Genomic DNA, 19,862 nt, shown 5'->3' with positions numbered 1-19,862 from the left:
GGAGGGATAGGTGTTTTTTGTCAATCTTTTGCACAAAAGTGCACATGACAACAAATGCTACGTAAGGTAACCTGGATCACAGCCATCCTCAAAAGCGCTTCAGAGGCACAGTTCAAACACAAGATGACACCAAGCAATGCCATTAAGTGCTGATAGTGTAATTTTTTATTTCAGGAGGTGAAAAAAGGGGGTAAATGCGTAGCAGAAACAGACCAGTGTCCAGCATACAGTGTACAAGATGGTTACAAGCATGCCAGGCAGTTCCACACTTGTATCGCGCAGTATCTACAGACCCTAACAGAAGGTAGTCATAGCATAGAGTAGGCAAGACTTGATCACTGACTTAAGTTTTAATGACGCCATTTCCAATCATCTATCTTCCTCCTGTTGGTGTGAAGAAGCCAGAGGCCACAGGACATTTCCAACAGGATGTAAAAGTGTACAGTAGTGCAAACCAGCAGAGAGATCCTCAAACATTTAACAGATAAGATTGGTCAGAGGCAATAACTGAATTTCTAAGTGGCGAGGGCACATTTTAGCTATGGTGTCACACAATGCCTCAGCCATGAAGGAAAACAAATGCTTCAGAGACGAAATCTAAATGTTGACGGGCTTAAGCTGACAAAACACTATTTGCATGATAGATTATTTGAATCTATCACCATTGATTTAAAAAATAAAAACTGAAACAACTCCAGAAGCAAGCTTGTTGCATGCATCAGTTTCCATTTAGACATAGAAAAGCATACATGCAATCACCAAACCTGTTGACAAACACCCGTCAAATCATGTGCTCAAATGCCAAAGCATCTTCACATTGATCTAAACCAACCTCTACGTTGTAAAGTGCCACCTAAAGACAACTTATTGACCAAGCCCCAATCGGTAAGTGCTGCAATGGGCTACTTGAAAACAGAAGCTAGCAATAGTTGGACCACAGTCGACACCCCTTTTCATAGAAAATAACAGCATGGTTTAAAGAAGAGAGCGAGGAGAAGGAGAGCAAGTAAAAGCATACATTCAAACAACCACCGGCCTTAGTGCTGGAAGTGAAGTACAGTACACACTCAAGAAAAGATACACAAATAAATAGTTAGATTTTTAATATTTTATCGGTAGCTCTTCAGATTGTGTTGCAGCTGCGTGTTTCATGACTATGTTGATATAATTACAGAATTTTGAAGTGACGTTGCATCTGTTGTATTACGAGCTCAATGCATTTGAGAGTCTTCAAAAACTGATACAAGGTAGGAAGATGCCTCACTCACTGCTCAAGAGAAAGTTTAAAAGGACCAGACAACCAGACTTAACCTTACAACACCATAATACATACACTTCAGTATGCCGGGACAAAGATTTTTTTTCATACAGACAACTATCAAACAATTTTACGTAAAAATGTTTAAAATACACTTTTAATACTGACTTAAGGGAAATACTGCTGTTATCCAGTTTTATTTCGCTTACCTCCACTTACAACTGGAAGAAATAAGCCAAAAAGTGGAAACATTTGTATTTTCCTTTAAGTTGCAACTAGGATTTCCTCTTTTGAAAGAGAAGCAGATGGCTGTATTGGGTGGGAGGGAAAAAAAAAAAAAAAAAAGATAGAAAGCCAACAACCACTTAGTGGCAGCTTTTCCCACCAGAAGATACAAGGACAGGCTGCAGGATCTGCAATCAGACCAAGGCTTCCTCCCCTGTCCTCGCAAAGCTTTCCTGCAACTCAGAGGTGAAGCAAAAAGCTAGTCCTGTTGTAGAGGACGAGGAGGGCTGAAAGAAGGCCTGACAAGTCCTCTGCTACGAGGAAACGGTCACCGGATTGAGAGAACCATTCCGGCTGTAGAACTTGGAGAAGGCCTCTTCAAGAACAGATGCAAGTCGTGGCTGATCCCCCTGAAATGGAGACACAGCGGGGTAAAAAAAAATGATCTAGAGTGTTGTGGTTATACTAAAAATAGCATGAGTGTTGAGGTTTTGCGGGAGTCATGGTGATGAACAACGAACCTCACTGATAAATCCCAGCTGAACAAGCTCCACAGCCAGCTCCTGTACGTTCTCATCTGGACCAAAATACAGAACAGTCAGAACACATAGTGGCTAATGAGGTGTTAACATACCTTAATTGTTAAGATGTCACTTATTTGTCAAAACAACATCATGTCAGTGTTACAAACTAAAAAATAAGGGATGCCACGATCACGATTTTTGCCGCCAATAGCAATAATGCCGATCTACCGATCACGCATTTTTAATGAAAATTGCCGATTATGATCGGTGGCCAATCAATCAGGGCATCTCTACAAAAAAATAATGTGCTTTTAAAGGATTTCAGTTTGTCACTTAAATGATTAAATTGTACAAAGTTGGACTTTTGATCATTAGAGGCACTGCCAGGAAAAGTTTTGATAAACAGCTTCCCATATTGTGTATATGATCTACCAGCACCCACACAGAACACACTAAATGTAAACAAAAGTCTGGTTTCAATGAAACCTCCAGAGTGTACATATGACATCGCACTGCCTTGACAACGTTTTCAAACAAAACAGTGACAATGTTCATGTTGGTTACATGTAACAACTGCAAATGTGTGCACACGCCAAGTATGTTATTAAGTGATCTTATAGAAACAGAGATACTCACTTGGTAACAAATCACAGCTCAAGTGCCTGTTCAATTTATCCTCAAGTTTCAACAGCAAGGTCAGCTACAAAGAGAATAAAAGAAGTCATTTATTGCACTATGACTCCCATGATACATCCCTTAAAGTAGAAAGATTACTTTATCGCTCATCAGACAGACTTACATGATGCTTGGCGCCCTCATCAACCGGCTCAATATTACACTGCATCTGAAGGACCTGGGAAACACCAAAAGTACCAGCTTAGTATTTGGCACATGAGCATGCAGAAGCTGACTGGAGAAGGCTTTCAATTAAGTGCTAAATTCAAATCCTAAAATCCAATCAGTGTGCTTAGTTTTAGGAATGTTTTGGTATTTTATTCTACATTTAGAGCACAACTTGTTTTGACGCACACAAGGAGAAACTTGAGGTCACCCACTCAGTGTTCAGCATTCTTCCATTTCCAGAATTTCTAATCTGTAGTTTTCTTCTCCCTTTTATTCTCACCCTCTTTTCTTTGTTTCCAGGATTTAGATAGACTTTCAAATATCTGATCTAGTGGACTTGTATAATTAAGTTTTTGCACCAATTTCATTTTTCACTCAAAAAGGAAAGTGATAAAATTAAATAAATCAAGTGTTTATGATTTGCTGCAATTTAATTTCATTCCTACATCTGTAATTCAGATTCAGTTCTTACCTTCCTGGTCTCGAGCTCTGCAGGTTCAGGAGTGGGGGTTTTGACTGAGGGGGGCACTATGGGTGACTTCACCGCCTCCTGCTGAGGCTGTTGTGGACATGGAATCCCGAATGCAGTCAGGGGATAGATCCCATTCCTGATTCACCAAAGAGAAAAAAAAATGCACAATTTCAACTTGGGACATCGAGTCTATTTCCTTCCAATGTGGCAACTACAAATTATTTCATGTAAAGTTGTAACCTGAACATTGGAGGGTATTTTAACTTTTAAAGAGGTTTTTGTTGAGCCTTAATATATCTCATGTGCATACCATACGACAATTCACATCACTGACTTTGCACACGTTGATCTGTATCAATACAACAGCAATTTCAAACTTTTGTGTTCAATCACTTGTTTCAGTTGCGGGTGAGAAGCTCTCATTTTACTTTTCCCACCTAATTTTGATCTGAAATCTCCAAATCACAAGCCAATCTGTTTCCAAGTGCAGTATGTTCCCATAATTGTTTTCTTACCTTACATCTTCCAGAAACTTGTCCAGTTCAAGGGCAGGGAACTGAGAGAGTCTGAAGCACAAGACAAACTCTTACTAATGCTGAACATTTAGTCAGTCAGGACCAAAGTGTCAGTAAATAAAAAATAAAATAATTTCCGACTGTAACATTATTCTAACTTGCATTAACTGTCATGTAAACTTTTACAACTACAAAAATTTCCTTTACTTCAAAATTTTTTTTCATCAAACAATCGCTGGTGTTTGATATAATAAGATACTGTTTGATATAATAAGATACTCAGACTTACTTCATCTGAACTCCATCCTTGGCCTCAACAATCACCAAGTTAGGATCCATGTTCTTTGTCATTTCCTCTAAAGCATTTTCTGGAATCATATCTACAGGTAAACAAACAACACTTCAATTAGACAAGAACATTCACCCATGATAAGTTTCTTTTTCCATTTTCCAAAACACACTTACAGATAGTTTTTGTGACCGTGTATGCTGGGTTTCTGGGGTTTTGTGCCCTACATGGTATATGAAAGGCGGCCGGTTGGACACATCATCTGAGGCTGATTAATGGAGTTCCAGTCTTAGCTTGTAAATGATGGTCTGTTTATTTGGTGGCCTTGGATATGTTCAATAAGATTTGAAGCTGACTAAAAAAACTAAAAAAGGTCCAGGGTTTGAATAATGGTCTGTATCTGTATCGTCAAACCAAATAGACTAATTGCCAGTGTTCACACCGATAAAACATCATATATACAGTATTGTGTGTTTGTGTATTTTCACTCACGCTGGTGGCTGACGATGCAGTGCGCAGCCAGCAGCTTAAGTAAGGGCACCTCAAACAAGGCCTGGTGAAACAACAGCTCCTTAGCTGTGGGTCGCTTACTGGGATCTACCTCCAGACACTTTTGGATAAATTCCTGAAATAGCGTGGTGGGGGGGGGGGGGGACAAAACAAAAACTAGGTTGTGGATCTCTCTTCCAAACAGCTACACAAGCTTGAAATACTTTGCTGTCCTCCACTCACCCGTTGCAACGGGTCCTCTAGGGACTGAATGGCACTGTTTATGGCTTCTTGGGACACATAAGACGAATCTCCATTACTCTGGATTTCCAACACAGCCATCTGAGGAAGTGATTGGACAAAAGAAAGGTGTAAATTAGAACTGATTCATAGATGCAAACATAAAGTAGCAGCCACTCTCTGTTAGATAACGCATTCTGAAGACATTGGTCATCACTTTACACGTCAACCTAAAATTATTTATCATTCAAAAGGACAAAAAAAAAAGAAGAAAGTATTTCCACACTTCCTTTCTTACAAAACAGAGATAACTGTCATTCTGATTTCTGTTTTTGTAACAGCTGGAAAAAGCTTTAAAAAAAACTGAACTTCCAAGTTAATAACAGCACGAAGCATGTCTAAAGCTGGGATGACTGACACCTAGTTAAGAAAGCAGTCTTAAATTATGTCAGTATGTGATGTGTGATGAGTGATTTCCTCTCACCTCTAAGGCGCACATTCCAAAGGAATAGATATCCACGGCTGTGGTAACATTGGCAACAGCTGAAGGTAGACAAACACTGATCAGTATCACAGAAATACCACTGCACACTGCAGCTGTATCTTGAGACAAATGATACACTTGTACGATCTTACCTCCATATTCTGGAGCAAAAAAGTGAAGGCTTTTCTGCTCTTCCCGACAGGTTTTCACATGGTTGTTAATGGTATCTGGGGCAACTAAAATAGTGGGAAAAAAAGACTTAACAACACTAATACTAGATACTAAGGCTAATATTACCGGTAAAAGGCAACAGCAGTATAGAAAAGAAATAAAATGATTGATGAAGGACATATAACACATATATTGTGTCACCCTGTGGGTTACAGGCTTTTCTTTAGGAATGTACGTGTCTGTTCCCCATACTCCATTGGTTAGGGATTGTTATTTTGTATCATGTGATATGTGATTGTAGGTGGTGCTGTAATTTTTCTGTCTGTATATATATCCTGCTTTTTGTCCACATGGATATGTTTCTAATGAATTTCTTACTGGTCCAAACATAACTCTTTAGTGATCTCTGAGTTCTACCTGAGCCGATCTTGATGAGGCCATTGTGCTGAATGAAGATGGTGTCACAGGTCAGGTTGCCATGGATGATGGGAGGTTCACAGGAGTGCAGGTAACTGGAGACGGAGGGTAATGTGGTTAAAAATGCTTACAAACCACTGACTGTAGAAGCTGGTGGTTTTCAAAATGTTTACCACATTCATATTATCCAAACATAATTTCCTAAACTGCTCTGTAACACAGCTGATTATCTGAATTTGCAGGAAAAACCTTTCTAGGACTATGGATTGTGCAATACCTTATACCAGGATTACTTCATAAAAACTAAGTAGCTTACAAAAATGAACCCTCTTTTTTTTTTTTTTTAGACTAACCTCAGAGCAGACAGAATTTGTGTGCACCAGCGCTTCCAGGCCTGTCAGAAAAGAAATGTGTTACCAGAAGTGAAAGTTCATGTAAAATAGGTTAAAAAGAGAAACAACCTAAACAGGATTAATTAGCTGTTTCTGACTTGTCAGCATCATTTTGAAGGAACTGCATTTAAAAATCTGTTAGTGAGTTACAGCAGAGCTTTCACACCTTCTCATTCATGGTCTTGTGGTTTTTCTTTGTCTTTTTCAAGAACTGCTTGAGACTTCCTGAAGACATGTATTCAGTGATGAAAATGACCTGAGACAAAGAAAAGCAATGAAAGAAGATGAGAACAAAAGGTCTTTATACTCTTCTTTACATGATTGGAAAAAGAAAATGGGATTTTTTTGGATGATTACCTACCCTCACTCTGTTCTCTTTAACATCCGTCCAATATTTGTGGAACTTCACAATGTTCAAGTGCTCCAGCTGGATCAAATTATCAAACACTGCTTTGACTTTTTCCTGCAGGAGGAAAAAAACAGAGGAAATTACTCATTAATATATAATGCCTCACATTTTCAATTATACCATATAACTATTAATACAACTGGTGCAGAGACTAATACGTCCGTCTTTGTGTTGTCAAATTTATCAAACACAGATTCAATGCATTTGGAATTAAGTTGAACCATTAAACACAAGTGAGCTCACTGTGTTTTAACAACCTATTCGTTTTCATTGGCCTGGCCTTCTTTTGGCCAGTATGTTGACTAAGCTGTTGAAGAGATTCTCTAGTAAATGCAATTTCCACAGGTGTAAATGAGTGTCCATTAAAAGTATTTCTGGGTTAAGATCCATACAGACCATCAGCCATTTAATAAATAAGAAAATGTGTATTCAAAAACTGTCAGACAAGGTCAGACAGTCTATGAAAAAATGGTCAGTGAGCAATTCAGGCTACTACAGTTGTTTGATTATGTACCTCACCCAAGAACAGACCGAGTGGTTGCACAGAATTACACTTAGATTCTGAGTTTTTTAGGTTTTTGCCTTTATTTGACATTGGGAAGGGAGAGGTATGACATGCAAGTTCCCCTAGCTGGGAGTCAAACCATGGACATTGCATTAATGCAGTTAACCACTAGGCGAGTGAGGCTCCCCAGTCCCTACATGCCATTTTGTAGTTTTTTTATTTCAAAAGTAGGAAACAGACAGGATCTTCAATTGATACAATTTTACTGCAACCGAGCTGACAGTGAAAAACTCAAAACCACTTCTGAAAGAAGCAAAACCACCGAGTTAAATGCCTGAAATTCCTAAATGTATGCGCAAGCAAGAGCCTCAAATACCACTGGTCTGCTTCCATCCTGCTGTTCAAATTTCTGAAAATTGTTTTTGCAACTACATAGGTACAGTTTGTACTTTGCTACCCTGCTGGCAGCAACAAGTCCAGCCACTTGCCTAAGGAGCTTAAAGTGAAAGGAGAAATGAAAACCTGCAGGCTTTCACATTGTTAGCAAGATCACAGCAAACAAAGCAACCTATCACACAAGAAAACAATGCTAAACACCATGTCGAGATATTTCATTCCTGGTAGATATAAATGGCCTCCTCTTGCTGACATCATCCTCACAATAGTGCTGCAGTGCTTCAAACATATCTGTCTACGTTGGCCTAACTCTGTACCCACCTCTTGTAGTTTGAAATTCTTCCTTTCTGAGAACATGACCTCATTCCACACCACCTCAACTCCTTCCTCAGTGTCCATGGCCAAGTAAGCATTATCGATCCCAGGGACATTGCGCTGATTCACCTTGGGGAAGAAAACAAAATAATGCATCAGCTGTGATACACCTATACCCTAATATAGATAAACCTGACTTCTTCTGCTGACATTATCACCCTACCTCTTCTCTGCGCTTCTGCCAACGTCCACACGGGCTTTCCTCCAAAATCTCTGACTCATCCTCGCTCTCCTCTTCCTCATCCTCTGTGGCAGCAGTGGCTGGAGACTGGGTCACCATGGACACAGGGGGAGACACCGATGACACTCCTTGACCCGTGGGTACAGGTGCCATCGACTCAGGCTTCCCCTCCTGGACGATGTCCGGGGCCTGTTTGTTCTCTCCCTCAGACATCCTCTCAGTTGTCAGGCCCAGCAGCCTGCTGCATGATTCAGAAAAACCCAAACACAGCATCATTATCACAGACCACACACGCTGACTTGTTAACTGTTGATAAATACAAAACTGGGCAATTAGATCACATTTTAAAACTAGCTTGACAACAAAGATATGCACTTGGTAGCTGTAGCTGGCTAACACCGGTGCAGGAGAGGAGTAACTTTGCAAAAGAAGTTAGCTGAATTAGCACTCTACAGGAGAGGCCATTATAAACCGCAACACAAATATGAGGAAAAAGTAGCACATATTGATGGACATACGTGTTAAAGACAGGAAATGTGACGATGCCAGCTCCAGTTTAACAGACTTCCACCGTGGCAGCCCGATCTCAGCTGGTTATTTATCTCCGCTGGCTGTAAATCTTCTCGGTTTCTCAGCGGAGTCGCAGCTAGCTCTGTAGCTCCTTGGCTACGGTACGTTACTAACTTCACAACACGGGACAACGGCGGAAACCACCGGCGACCATTTAACTAACGATGACGACTCACAATGAACCGTGGTTTTATTCACTTTAAATGTCTCCTGAGGTTTACCTGCTGGCCAGCTAACCAACTAGCTGGTTCGCTGTTAGGTAGCGACAGTTTTAGCAGCCCACCGCCCCTTGCTGCTTCTCAAGACTCCAGCTCCGTTAATGTGAGTAAACTCCACAAAACAGCAACATCCTAAACACGTTTACTGATGAATAACATAACTCCAGCTCACAGAAACTCGACTGGAGACACAAAGAGAGCTTAATGATGCCAATCACTTTATATCCGCGGACACAACGGCTGACTGACTTGGGAGCTAGGTTAACATGTAGCCACATATGATGGCGACAACTTACAGATGCACACTGCTCTCGGCAGAGTCAAAAATGGTTGCCAGATACGGTTTACCCGATCCCCCTTCTGCAGTGTTCAACAACAACATTTCTGGTTCAAAAACCACTACAGGAACTTCACTTCCTCTTTGTGATGTGACTGGCGTGTATAGGTATATTATGAGCACAGAAAGACATAAACTATTTTCACCACATTTCAGCATAGCATATACAAGTGCATAGTTATGATATTTAAACATAAAATATGTAGTTTGACCAGTTGCCTGCTGGTAGTTTTTTCCAACTACTGTTTCCAAGTTAAGAATAAGTTTTAGATCTCAGCTTAATTATTTTGTGTATATTGTGTGCTTTTAGTCTGACCTCAGGGTCAAGTATTCTAGCACGGGGGTACTGATTGATTTTCTGGATCCGCCGTCATAATGATTGGCATGTAATGTATAGTTTGCTGTATGCACTGTACCTAACGGCAACTTGAATGCAGCAGGAGTACTTACACATGGCACTATGTGTGGGGTCAGTAAGAGTACAACAGCAAATGTTTGCCCTGGGGCCCACTAACATGTTAATGCAGCCATAATTGCATGATGTAAGCACACATTTTAATTTAATGGGGAAAACATAATAATATTTAAAGAAAGAGAGAGAGAGAGAGAGAGAGAGAGAGAATTACCATTAATATTTTTAATTCTAACATTCCTCACTTTACATCCATTTTTTTCTTTTTCTGGCTAAAATGGGCTCCCATGTGGTTATTGTCAACAACAAGCAAATGAGAGTAATTTACCATGTAACACAAAAGACAGTCTAACAACACCATCTTCATCATCCCATGAAGAATAAGAAGGCAGGTTTCCCTCAAACCTGGCAACTCTTTGCTCAGCCCCCTCCTTTTTCTTATTTGATATAGTCATAGATTGACAGAGGGCTCGGCCAACTGAATACTGAATTATGATGATTGGTCGGTTTTGTCATCTTCGCCAAACCATAGAAAAGGAAGTAAATGTGAGGTCGTTTGTTTGACCACTAGGTGTCAATGTAACTGATGTTATCGACATTAAATCCAAGGCTGTAGGCATGATTTTAGAGATACTGAGGTAATGACATCAAATTACTGCAGCAGAACCTTACCCAACCAAGAAAACCACCAAGTAAACTCGTTTTAAAAACCACAATATTGTTTCAAAGCCCTCTCTTCACTGTCATGTGTGTAATTCAGATGGAGGATACTAAATCTTCAATTTTTCTATTTATCCATTTATTTATTTATTGCCTCAAAACAGCCAATGTTTTTGTAAAAACATGACATGAAAACAAAACCTTCGCATAATCATAGAATTTAAACTTCTCTTTATGTCAAACATTTTTAGACATATTAATGGCAAAATTATCTGTTCTCAGTGGTAAATAGGCTATTTGGTTGGTGCCATTAAAAAACTACTGTTAAACTGATATAATAAGTAACTGTCAGATTTGCAGCTAATGCTAGTGATAACTAGAAGCTTTATTTTCTATGGCTTTTGTACAGTAATCCATATCTAGTTAATGACCATACTAACCACCTCTAGTCTCCTAGACATACATAGTAGCGCCATGATTTGTCACTCACACTCACTATTGCATTTATGGTATAGATTCTGGACGGTCCCACTGAATAGCACACTGCCACCTGAAACTGTTGGGACATGATCAGGGTCTCTGTCCAAGAAGCCTCCTCCCCTCGTTTAAAGAGGCCTATATTTAGGTCCGGGGACTAAACAGTGACTGTGTGAACGCTGGTGTGAGAGGGTGCTGGTTGGGGACAGTCCATAAAGCAGTGACGATATTTTAAAAGGAAGTAAAAGTGATCACAGCAGTCAGGGAGGACACAGGAAGTTTCTTTGGGCTGTTTTGCAAGTTCACCCTCTGTTTCTGCAAAAAAGGAAGGACTCCACTTTATAAGCTGCCAGCTGAAACAGGAATGTCAAAGGCTACGGTTGACACTGATAAGATGGGGGACAATAAAGGGAAAGTGCCTGTTGTGGAGGAGATAAAGGTGAAAGTGCTTTGTGAAACTGAAGCATCACTTGGGCCTGATGACAAAGCTGATTATCCTCCTGCTGGGACAAACTCAATCTACTCTGCTATTCTGAGCAGAAATGAGGCTGTCAAAGATGCCAAGCGTCTTAAGACTTTTTTGGAGCTACGAGACAAATACGTAAAGAAGAATATTTTGTTTGAGGACCCTCTGTTTCCGGCAGATGACTCCTCACTCTTCTACAGCCACAAACCTTCAATGAAGTTTGAGTGGAAACGTCCCTCTGTGAGTGCCCGTCTTTTGTCATATCCTCTAGGCCCAAGTTGCACTTAATGTGAAAGTGGTTCTGAGAAGCTCTTCTGCAAAATCTCTGTGTATCTCATCACTTCCTCTGCAGCACATGTGTGGGGTGTCGGGTTGGTATGGCTGAATGGCATAGCTCTGGGTTATCACCTTCTACAGTCACAGACAGCTGACTCTCACTCAGGAGGACGCTCTCTGCCACTGCTGGGAAACAAAGTGGCAACTCAGTGTTGGCTTCAGGGTTTCGTGTTTTTTTTATGACTTGCAGCAGAGTTTGGTTGTCTGCCAACGCTCCACCCTTGACAGCAAATGGTTCTGATAGCAGGACATTTGGCAACAAACAACACATTCGTTTGTCATAAAGAGAAGTATGCCCCTGTCTTACCTGCCAACACACTTATATAAATGCACACACTAATAGACAGAAATGCAAACACACATATGTATTAATGCCACAAAGTAAAAATACTCTGTTACAGTTAAAACCTCTGCATTCATAATCTCAACAGTGAATGCATTTAAAGTATCAAAAGTAAGAGTAATCATAATGCATAATAACCCCTTTCACAATGTCATATATTATGCTATATTATGTGTATGTTTGGATTAATATTATTGATGCATTACTGTAAGTAGCACTGTTTTCACTAATGTTTTAGTTAAGGAAGAGCTATTTAATTACTTTATATACTAGTTGGTGGTTTAAGTTGTAATAAATCATCATATTTTCAAAAATATTTTGCACATATTTTAGCAAAATTTGGATCTGCAATGTAACAAGTAACTGCAGATGTCAGTTAACTGTAGTGGAGGATAGCATAGTAAATGGTATTCGCTTTCTTTCTGAGAGTTTGATGAAAGGACTGTCACATCTGTCTTATAAATATAAACTCATGCTAGCAAATGGTTAGCATGAGGAAACAGGAGGAAACAGCTCACCTACAGATTAAACAAACAATATAACCTGTTAATTAGTTTGTTGTTAGGACAGAGCCAGGCTAGCTCATTCCCCCTGTTTCCAGTCTTTATGCGAAGCTAAGCTAACTGTCTCTTGGCTGTAGCTTCACATTTCGTGTAACAAACATGCGAATTGCATCAATTTGAGTAATACTATTAAACACAAATGGCAAAGAAATTATTTTAAGTTTGGTTTTCTGTTGCAAAACTGAGGCGTGATTTCTATACAATGTCAGATGATAAGTGCAGCTTTAGACACTCAGCAGAGATTAGTGATACATGAATCCCATCGAGGTGTCAGCAGTGGTGCCCGCTCTAAATTTGGAACATGAGGCTGCAGTTTTACAGCTTATGGTTAGTCGTATGATGGCAGGATTTGTGTCACTGCTGTGAATCCCCTAAATAAACTGAGACCTGGTTTCCGATATCATTATTCGATCCTGTTTTCTAACCCCTGAAAACTGTAGATTTGGGTTATTAAGGATTTTCTTGCAACATTTCAGGAGTTAGAAAATGTTGTTTTGATTTTCCCTTGATAATTGTTTGTCAAAATGGGTTTCAAGAGATTTTAAAAAACATTTGACTTTTGGCCTGAGTGTTTTCTTCTTCTCTGATTGTGTTTTGAAGGATTTGAAAAGGCTTTAAGTATCCAATATTTTACAACAAATCAGGGGAGCCAAGTTGGGAACCACTTTTACAGGAGCTCATGTAATCCTTCAACATGAAATCCTTTTCATGACAACAAGCAATATGTGCTCCAAAACAATGTTCCACCACATGAGCATTAACTTATCCATGATGACAGACCGCTGGATAATACGTCGGTAAGTTCCAGGTTCCTTTAGGATCACAGAAGCTGTCGGTCATGTTGCCATGACACAGATACGTAGTTATGAGGTGAGGGCTTCTCCTCGTTCAGCACAGCATTATCACTTGTCCAGAGGACTAAAGGGTCGTGACCAGCCGGCCTCTAACAGCTGCCTCCTCTTAAATATGCAGCGAATGCAGAGGGGTTGCAAGTTCACCCCAGCCTGGGAAAATTCTCCAACTTGCTTTCAGTTTCAAGGTTAAGTCCTCATATTGTCAATCATGTCAAGTGTATATTTGTGTACACAGATTTTAAAGTTCAAACGTTAACCAGTACGAACAGTACTGTTTGTGATGCATTATGTTTTCAAATGTTATCTAAACACAAACAGATGTACAAGAAGTTTGCCTAAATAAAACTAAAATGTAAGAATCCACCTAATGAGGTTTGATACCCAGTCCTAGTGAATTCATTATTAATCAGTCTAATAGTAATTATTATTATTATTATCCACTGAAGGGAGAAGGGCAGTTAATTAAACAGTGTTTCATACAGATGTTGTCAAGCATGAACCTGATCAGCCTTTTGACCCATTAGTAGTGCACTAAAGAACAGTACATGGCGTCTCGCAGGACATCCTCATGGGATCTAAACATATTGTTAAAGCAGGGTATTTTTTTCTTGATATAGACACTGGATCAAAAATGTTTAAAATCAAAACTTAGCTAATACAGTTATCATTTCATCTTGCATAGTTTTCCATGATGAGAAAAAAAGATTTGAACTCGGGCACATATAGTATATTTTGCAACATGCTCAAAAATACCTCCTAACACGCCTTTTTTTTTTTTTATGACAGGAAATTTGTGAAAACCCCAAGTTCATCATAGATGGAGCCAACAGGACAGACATCTGTCAAGGAGAATTGGGTAATATTTAAACCGTTTCTACTAATAAGTGGTTTAAAAGCTTTCAAACACACCATGCAGCCAGGGAATATGAAACAGACTAAAAGTGGCGAAGAAGATGTGATATTTTGGGTTTGATATACAAAATAACTTTCTTTCCCACTCTACATTCCCAGAATTTCCCTTATTGTGTGAATATACAGTAGTATTACCTTGTTTTTGTTACCTAAGTCTGCATGTTCAGAATACTAGAAGAGAAAATAAGTAGATCATAATAGAATAAAAAGGAGGGTTCCCGTGCATAAGAACACAAAGGAAACAACAAATTGAAGGGCTCCTGAAGGCTTATTGATGTTATAATAAAAAGTTGTCCAGATAAAGTTCTCAGTTGTGGAAAGAAATCTAATGTGCTTCCATCAAAGATTATTTTTTACAAGTAGAAACAGCCTTGATGAGGAGAAATGTAAAAGAAGAAAACATAAATCAGAACACAGGCTGAAAGAAAGGCATGGTGTCAACTCCAGAATACACTTAACAGCTAGAATGACCACAAGCATGAGCCTTTAGTTACCTTACTGACACCTGCAGTAATGTGGCTTTAATACGCGACAACTGTGTTACTTCATGAAGCGGTATATACTATATATATAATATCAAGTGCCTTCATAGCTCATGAATCTGCTCCTGACAGGTGACTGCTGGCTGCTGGCTGCCATCGCCTGTCTGACGCTGAATGAGAAGTTGCTTTACAGAGTGATTCCCCCGGATCAGAGCTTCACTGAGAACTACGCTGGCATCTTCCATTTCCAGGTTTTGAAATTAACTGCTGACATATTGTGCAATAAGCAACTGAACTGTCATGCACGTCAGAATCATATTGCTCTTTAGATGAAGTGACTCTTGAATACCCAACACATTTGATTTGAGGATACAAAAAGGAGAAAAGTTCAATAAATTCAAGTTTTTACATATGGACTTTTACATTTCACTCCCATATGCCTATATGTTAATGTATCACAGGTGAAATTTGTTTCACGTGTGACATTGTTTTCACTTGTGATGTCTTACCAAATGTGAAATGTCTAAAAATCACATGATTAACACATGTAATTGGTATATTGGTGTTATGCTATATTGGCTATGTTAAGTAAGACAATATTACAGTACAGAAGAAAAAAAAATGTAATGTAGTTTAGGAACAGTGTCTCCATTACACTGAGATCACTGTTATGTTACTTATCTTACTTATTTTTCATCTGTTGTCATGTTTCCTACATATAATCTTTATTGTTTAATATCAGAGTTTAAGGGATCCTTTCCAGAAATATTTATTTAAGTGTATATACAGTGGGATTTCTATGGATATATTGTTGATCAAAATCAAAGATCAAAATCAATGGAAATGGCCTCAAAAAATGTATATCACATATATATTATATTGATTTTACTTATGAGGTTATATTAACTTTTCAAAGGAGGAAAAAAAACAAGAAATTGATTTAAATTTTTTTTTTTAACCAAGACCGTAATAAACACTTATGAGGACAGGACCGTTTAATTGCCTGAGGTTTTTTTCCTCCACTGTCTCATTACTGATTCTCCATGTTCACTCTGTTCTCTTTTCCTATGTTAAGTTCTGGCGTTACGGCGAATGGATCGATGTGGTTGTGGACGACCGCATCCCCACCTGCAAAAACCAGCTGGTGTTCACCAAATCTTTCAGACAGAACGAGTTCTGGAGCGCTCTTCTGGAAAAAGCGTATGCAAAGTAAGCAGAGCCTACTATTGTCCGCTGCATTAGTGGAGGCGTGGCAGCTCGCCACAATCCTCGCCCCCCGTGTGTTGCTGTGAATTCATTGCGTCTGGTTCAGATTTCTCCCCATCCAATGCAAAAAAGTTTGCCCGCGTGCCTGGGCCTGAGCCGTCAGTTCAAGCTTTTGTGCTAAAAAAAAAAAAAAAAAAAAAAAAAAAAATTAAACAATGGAAAAAAAACCAAGAGAGAGATATGAGGAAACAGGAGGAAACAGCTCACACTGCGCCGTCGACGAGATATCGTTCGTTAATGCCGCTACAGATTAAACAAACAATATAAACCTGTTAATTAGTTTGTTGTTAGACAGACCAGGCATAGGCCAGGCTGCTCATTCCCCCTGTTACCAGTCTTTATGCGAAGCTAAGCTAAACTGGTCTCTTGGCTGTAGCTTCAATTTCGTGTAAACAAACATGCGAATTGCATCAATTTGAGTTAATACTATTAAACAAATAAATGGCAAAGAAATTATTTTAAGTTTGGTTTCTGTTGCAAAAACTGAGGCGTGATTTCTATACAAATGTCAGATGATAAGTGCAGCTTTAGACACTCAGCAGAGAATTAGTGATACCATGAATCCCATCGACGGTGTCAGCAGTGGTGCCCGCTCTAAATTTGGAACATGAGGCTGCCAGTTTTACAGCTTTATGGTTAGTCGTATGATGGCAGGATTTGTGTCACTGCTGTGAATCCCTAAATAAACTGAGACCCTGGTTTCCGATATCATTATTCGATCCTGTTTTCTAACCCCTGAAAACTGTAGATTGGGTTCTTAGGATTTTCTTGCAACATTTCAGGAGTTAGAAAATGTTGTTTGTTATTTTCCCTTGATAATTGTTTGTCAAAATGGGTTTCAAGAGATTTTTAAAAAAACATTTGACTTTTGGCCTGATGTTTTTTCTTCTTCTCTGATTGTGTTTTGAAGATTTGAAAAGGCTTTAAGTATCCAATATTTACAACAAATCAGGGGAGCCAAGTTGGGAACCACTTTTACAGGACTCCATGTATAATCCTTCAACACATGAAATCCTTTTCAGACAACAAGCAACTATGTGCCTCCAAAACAATGTTCCACCCACATGAGCATATAACTTATGCCATGAATGACAGACCGCTGGATAATACGTCGGTAAGTTCCAGGTTCCTTTAGGATCACAGAAGAAGCTGTCGGTCATGTTGCCATGACACAGATACGTAGTTATAGGTGAGGGCTTCTCCTCGTTCAGCACAGCATTATCACTTGTCCAGAGGACTAAAGGGTCGTGACCAGCCGGCCTCGTAACAGCTGCCTCCTCTTAAATATGCAGCGAATGCCAGAGGGGTTGCAAGTTCACCCCAGCCTGGGAAAACTTCTCCAACTTGCTTTCAGTTTCAGGTTAAGTCCTCATATTGTCAATACATTCGCAAGTGTATATTGTGTACCACGAGATTTTAAAGTTCAAACGTTTAACCAGTACGAACAGTAACTGTTTGTGAATGCATTATGTTTTCAAATGTTATCTAAACACAACAAGATGTACAAGAAGTTTGCCCTAAATAAAACTAAAATGTAAGAATCCACCTAATGAGGTTTGATACCCAGTCCTAGTGAATTCATGTATTAATCAGTCTAATAGTAATTAATTATTATTATTATCCACTGAAGGGAGAAAGGGCAGTTAATTAAACAGTGTTCATACAGATGTTGTCAAGCATGAACCTGAATCAGCCTTTTGACCCATTAGTAGTGCACTAAAGACAGTACATGGCGTCTCGCAGGACAATCCTCATGGGATCTAAACATATTGTTAAAGCAGGGTATTTTTTTTTCTTGATATAGACACTGGATCAAAAATGTTTAAAATCAAAAATTAGCTAATACAGTTATCATTTCATCTTGCATAGTTTTCCATGATGAGAAAAAAAGATTTGAACTCGGGCACATATAGTATATATTTTGCAACATGCCCAAAAATACCTCCTAAGACACGTCACGCTTTTTTTTTTATGACAGGAAATTTGTGGAAAACCCCAAGTTCATCATAGATGGAGCCAACAGGAACAGACATCTGTCAAGGAGAATTGGGTAATATTTAAACCGTTTTCTTACTAATAAGTGGTTTAAAAGCTTTCAAACACACCATGCAGCCAGGAATATGAAACAGACTAAAAGTGCGAAGAAGATGTGATATTTTTGGGTTTGATGATAACAAAATAACTTTCCTTTCCCCCTCTACACATTCCCAGAATTTCCCTTATTGTGTGAATATACAGTAGTATTACCTTGTTTTTGTTACCTAAGTCTGCATGTTCAGAATACTCGAGAGAAAATAAGTAGATCATAATAGAATAAAAAGGAGGTTCCCTGTGGCATAAGAACACAGAAGGAAACAGCAAATTGAAGGGGCTTTCCTGAAAGGCTTATTGATAGTTATAATAAAAAAGTTGTCCAGAATAAAGTTCTCAGTGTGGAAAGAAAATCTAATGTGCTTCCATCAAAGATTATTTTTTACAAGTAGATAACAGCCTTGATGAGGAGAAATGTAAAAGAAAAAACATAAATCAGAACACAGGCTGAAAGAAAGCATGGTGTCAATCCAGAATACACTTAACAGCTAGAATGACCACAAGCATGAGGCCTTTAGTTACCTTACTGACACTGCAGTAATGTGCTTTAATACAGCGAACAACTGTGTTACTTTCATGAAGCGGTATATACTATATATATAATATCAAGTGCCTTCATAGCTCATGAATCTGCTCCTGACAGGTGACTGCTGGCTGCTGGCTGCCATCGCCTGTCGTGAGCTGAATGAGAAGTTGCTTTACAGAGTGATTCCCCCGGATCATAGTGCTCACTGAGAACTACGGCTGGCATCTTCCATTTCCCGGTTTTGAAATTAACTGCTGACATATTTGTGCAATAAGCAACTGAACTGTCATGCACGTCAGAATCATAATATTGCCTCTTTTAGATGAAGTGACTCTTTGAATACCCAACACATTTGATTTTGAGGAGTACAAAAACGGAGAAATAGTTATTCAATAGAATTCAAGTTTTTACATATGGACTTTTACATTTCATCCCATATGCCTATATGTTAATGTATCACAGGTGAAATTTGTTTCACGTGTGACATTGTTTTCACTTGTGATGTCTTACCAAATGTGAATGTCTAAAAATCACATGATTAACACATGTAATTGTATAATTGGTTGTTATGCTATATTGGCTATGTTAAGTAAGACAATATTACAGTACAGAAGAAAAAAAAAAAATGTAATGTAGTTTAGGAACAGTGGTCTCCATTACACTGAGATCACTGTTTGTTACTTATCTTACTTATTTTTCATCTGTTGTCATGTTTCCTACAATATATATCTTTATTGTTTAATATCAGAGTTTAAGGGATCCTTTCCAGAAATATTTATTTAAGTGTAATACAGCTGGATTTCTATGTGATATATTGTTGATCAAAATCAAAGATCAAAATCAATGGAAATGGCCTCAAAAAATTATATCAACATATATATTATATTGATTTTACTTATGAGGTTATATTAACTTATTCAAAGGAGGAAAAAAAACAAGAAATTGATTTAAATTTTTTTTTTTAACCAAACCAGAACGTAATAGACAACTTATGAGGACAGGACCCTTTAATATCTAGGTGCCTGAGTTTTTTTTCCTCCACCTGTCTCATTACTGATTTCTCCATGTTACTTCTGTTCTCTTTTTCCTATGTTCAGTTCTGGGTTACGGCGAATGGATCGATGTGGTTTGTGGACGACCGCATCCCCACCTGCAAAAACAGCT

The 19,862-nt window shown here is 38.8% G+C and overlaps 2 protein-coding genes across 4 annotated transcripts in view; one reads left to right on the top strand and one right to left on the bottom strand.

Moving 5' to 3' along the window:
- Positions 1–1,086: 1,086 nt before the first annotated feature.
- Positions 1,087–9,280, bottom strand: LOC111240446 (nuclear receptor-binding protein-like). 2 transcript variants are annotated; one of them, XM_022770466.1, is made up of 18 exons: positions 8,704–9,280; positions 8,168–8,426; positions 7,951–8,073; positions 6,681–6,782; positions 6,486–6,575; positions 6,281–6,321; positions 5,928–6,022; positions 5,492–5,575; positions 5,340–5,398; positions 4,859–4,957; positions 4,619–4,751; positions 4,127–4,217; positions 3,838–3,888; positions 3,323–3,458; positions 2,807–2,860; positions 2,644–2,707; positions 2,005–2,060; positions 1,087–1,893 (listed from the first exon to the last, which is right to left on the bottom strand). In XM_022770466.1, the coding sequence occupies exons 2-18, from the start codon at positions 8,396–8,398 to the stop codon at positions 1,798–1,800; spliced, it is 1,605 nt and encodes a 534-aa protein (XP_022626187.1). In that variant the 5' UTR covers positions 8,399–8,426; positions 8,704–9,280; the 3' UTR covers positions 1,087–1,797. The 2 variants fall into 2 exon arrangements, with proteins under 2 accessions (XP_022626187.1, XP_022626188.1); XM_022770467.1 differs by having other exon boundaries at positions 8,977–9,280.
- A 1,764-nt stretch (positions 9,281–11,044) lies between these two features.
- The window catches only part of LOC111237184 (calpain-3-like), a 17,315-nt gene continuing 8,497 nt past the window's right edge, over positions 11,045–19,862 (top strand). For both annotated transcript variants that reach the window (XM_022766181.1, XM_022766172.1), the window contains exons 1-4: positions 11,045–11,565; positions 14,208–14,277; positions 14,948–15,066; positions 15,891–16,024. In XM_022766181.1, the coding sequence (XP_022621902.1) occupies positions 11,224–11,565; positions 14,208–14,277; positions 14,948–15,066; positions 15,891–16,024 (665 nt within the window). In that variant the 5' untranslated portion in view covers positions 11,045–11,223. The remainder of the gene's footprint in view (positions 11,566–14,207; positions 14,278–14,947; positions 15,067–15,890; positions 16,025–19,862) is intronic.

The sequence above is a fragment of the Seriola dumerili genome, unplaced genomic scaffold, assembly GCF_002260705.1.
Source record: "Seriola dumerili isolate Sdu_G_001 unplaced genomic scaffold, Sdu_1.0 BDQW01000025.1, whole genome shotgun sequence".
In the NCBI taxonomy this organism is placed as follows: Eukaryota; Metazoa; Chordata; class Actinopteri; order Carangiformes; family Carangidae; genus Seriola; species Seriola dumerili.
The sequence above is the reverse complement of the archived record's forward strand: the minus strand, read 5'-3'. Positions and strand labels throughout refer to the sequence as shown.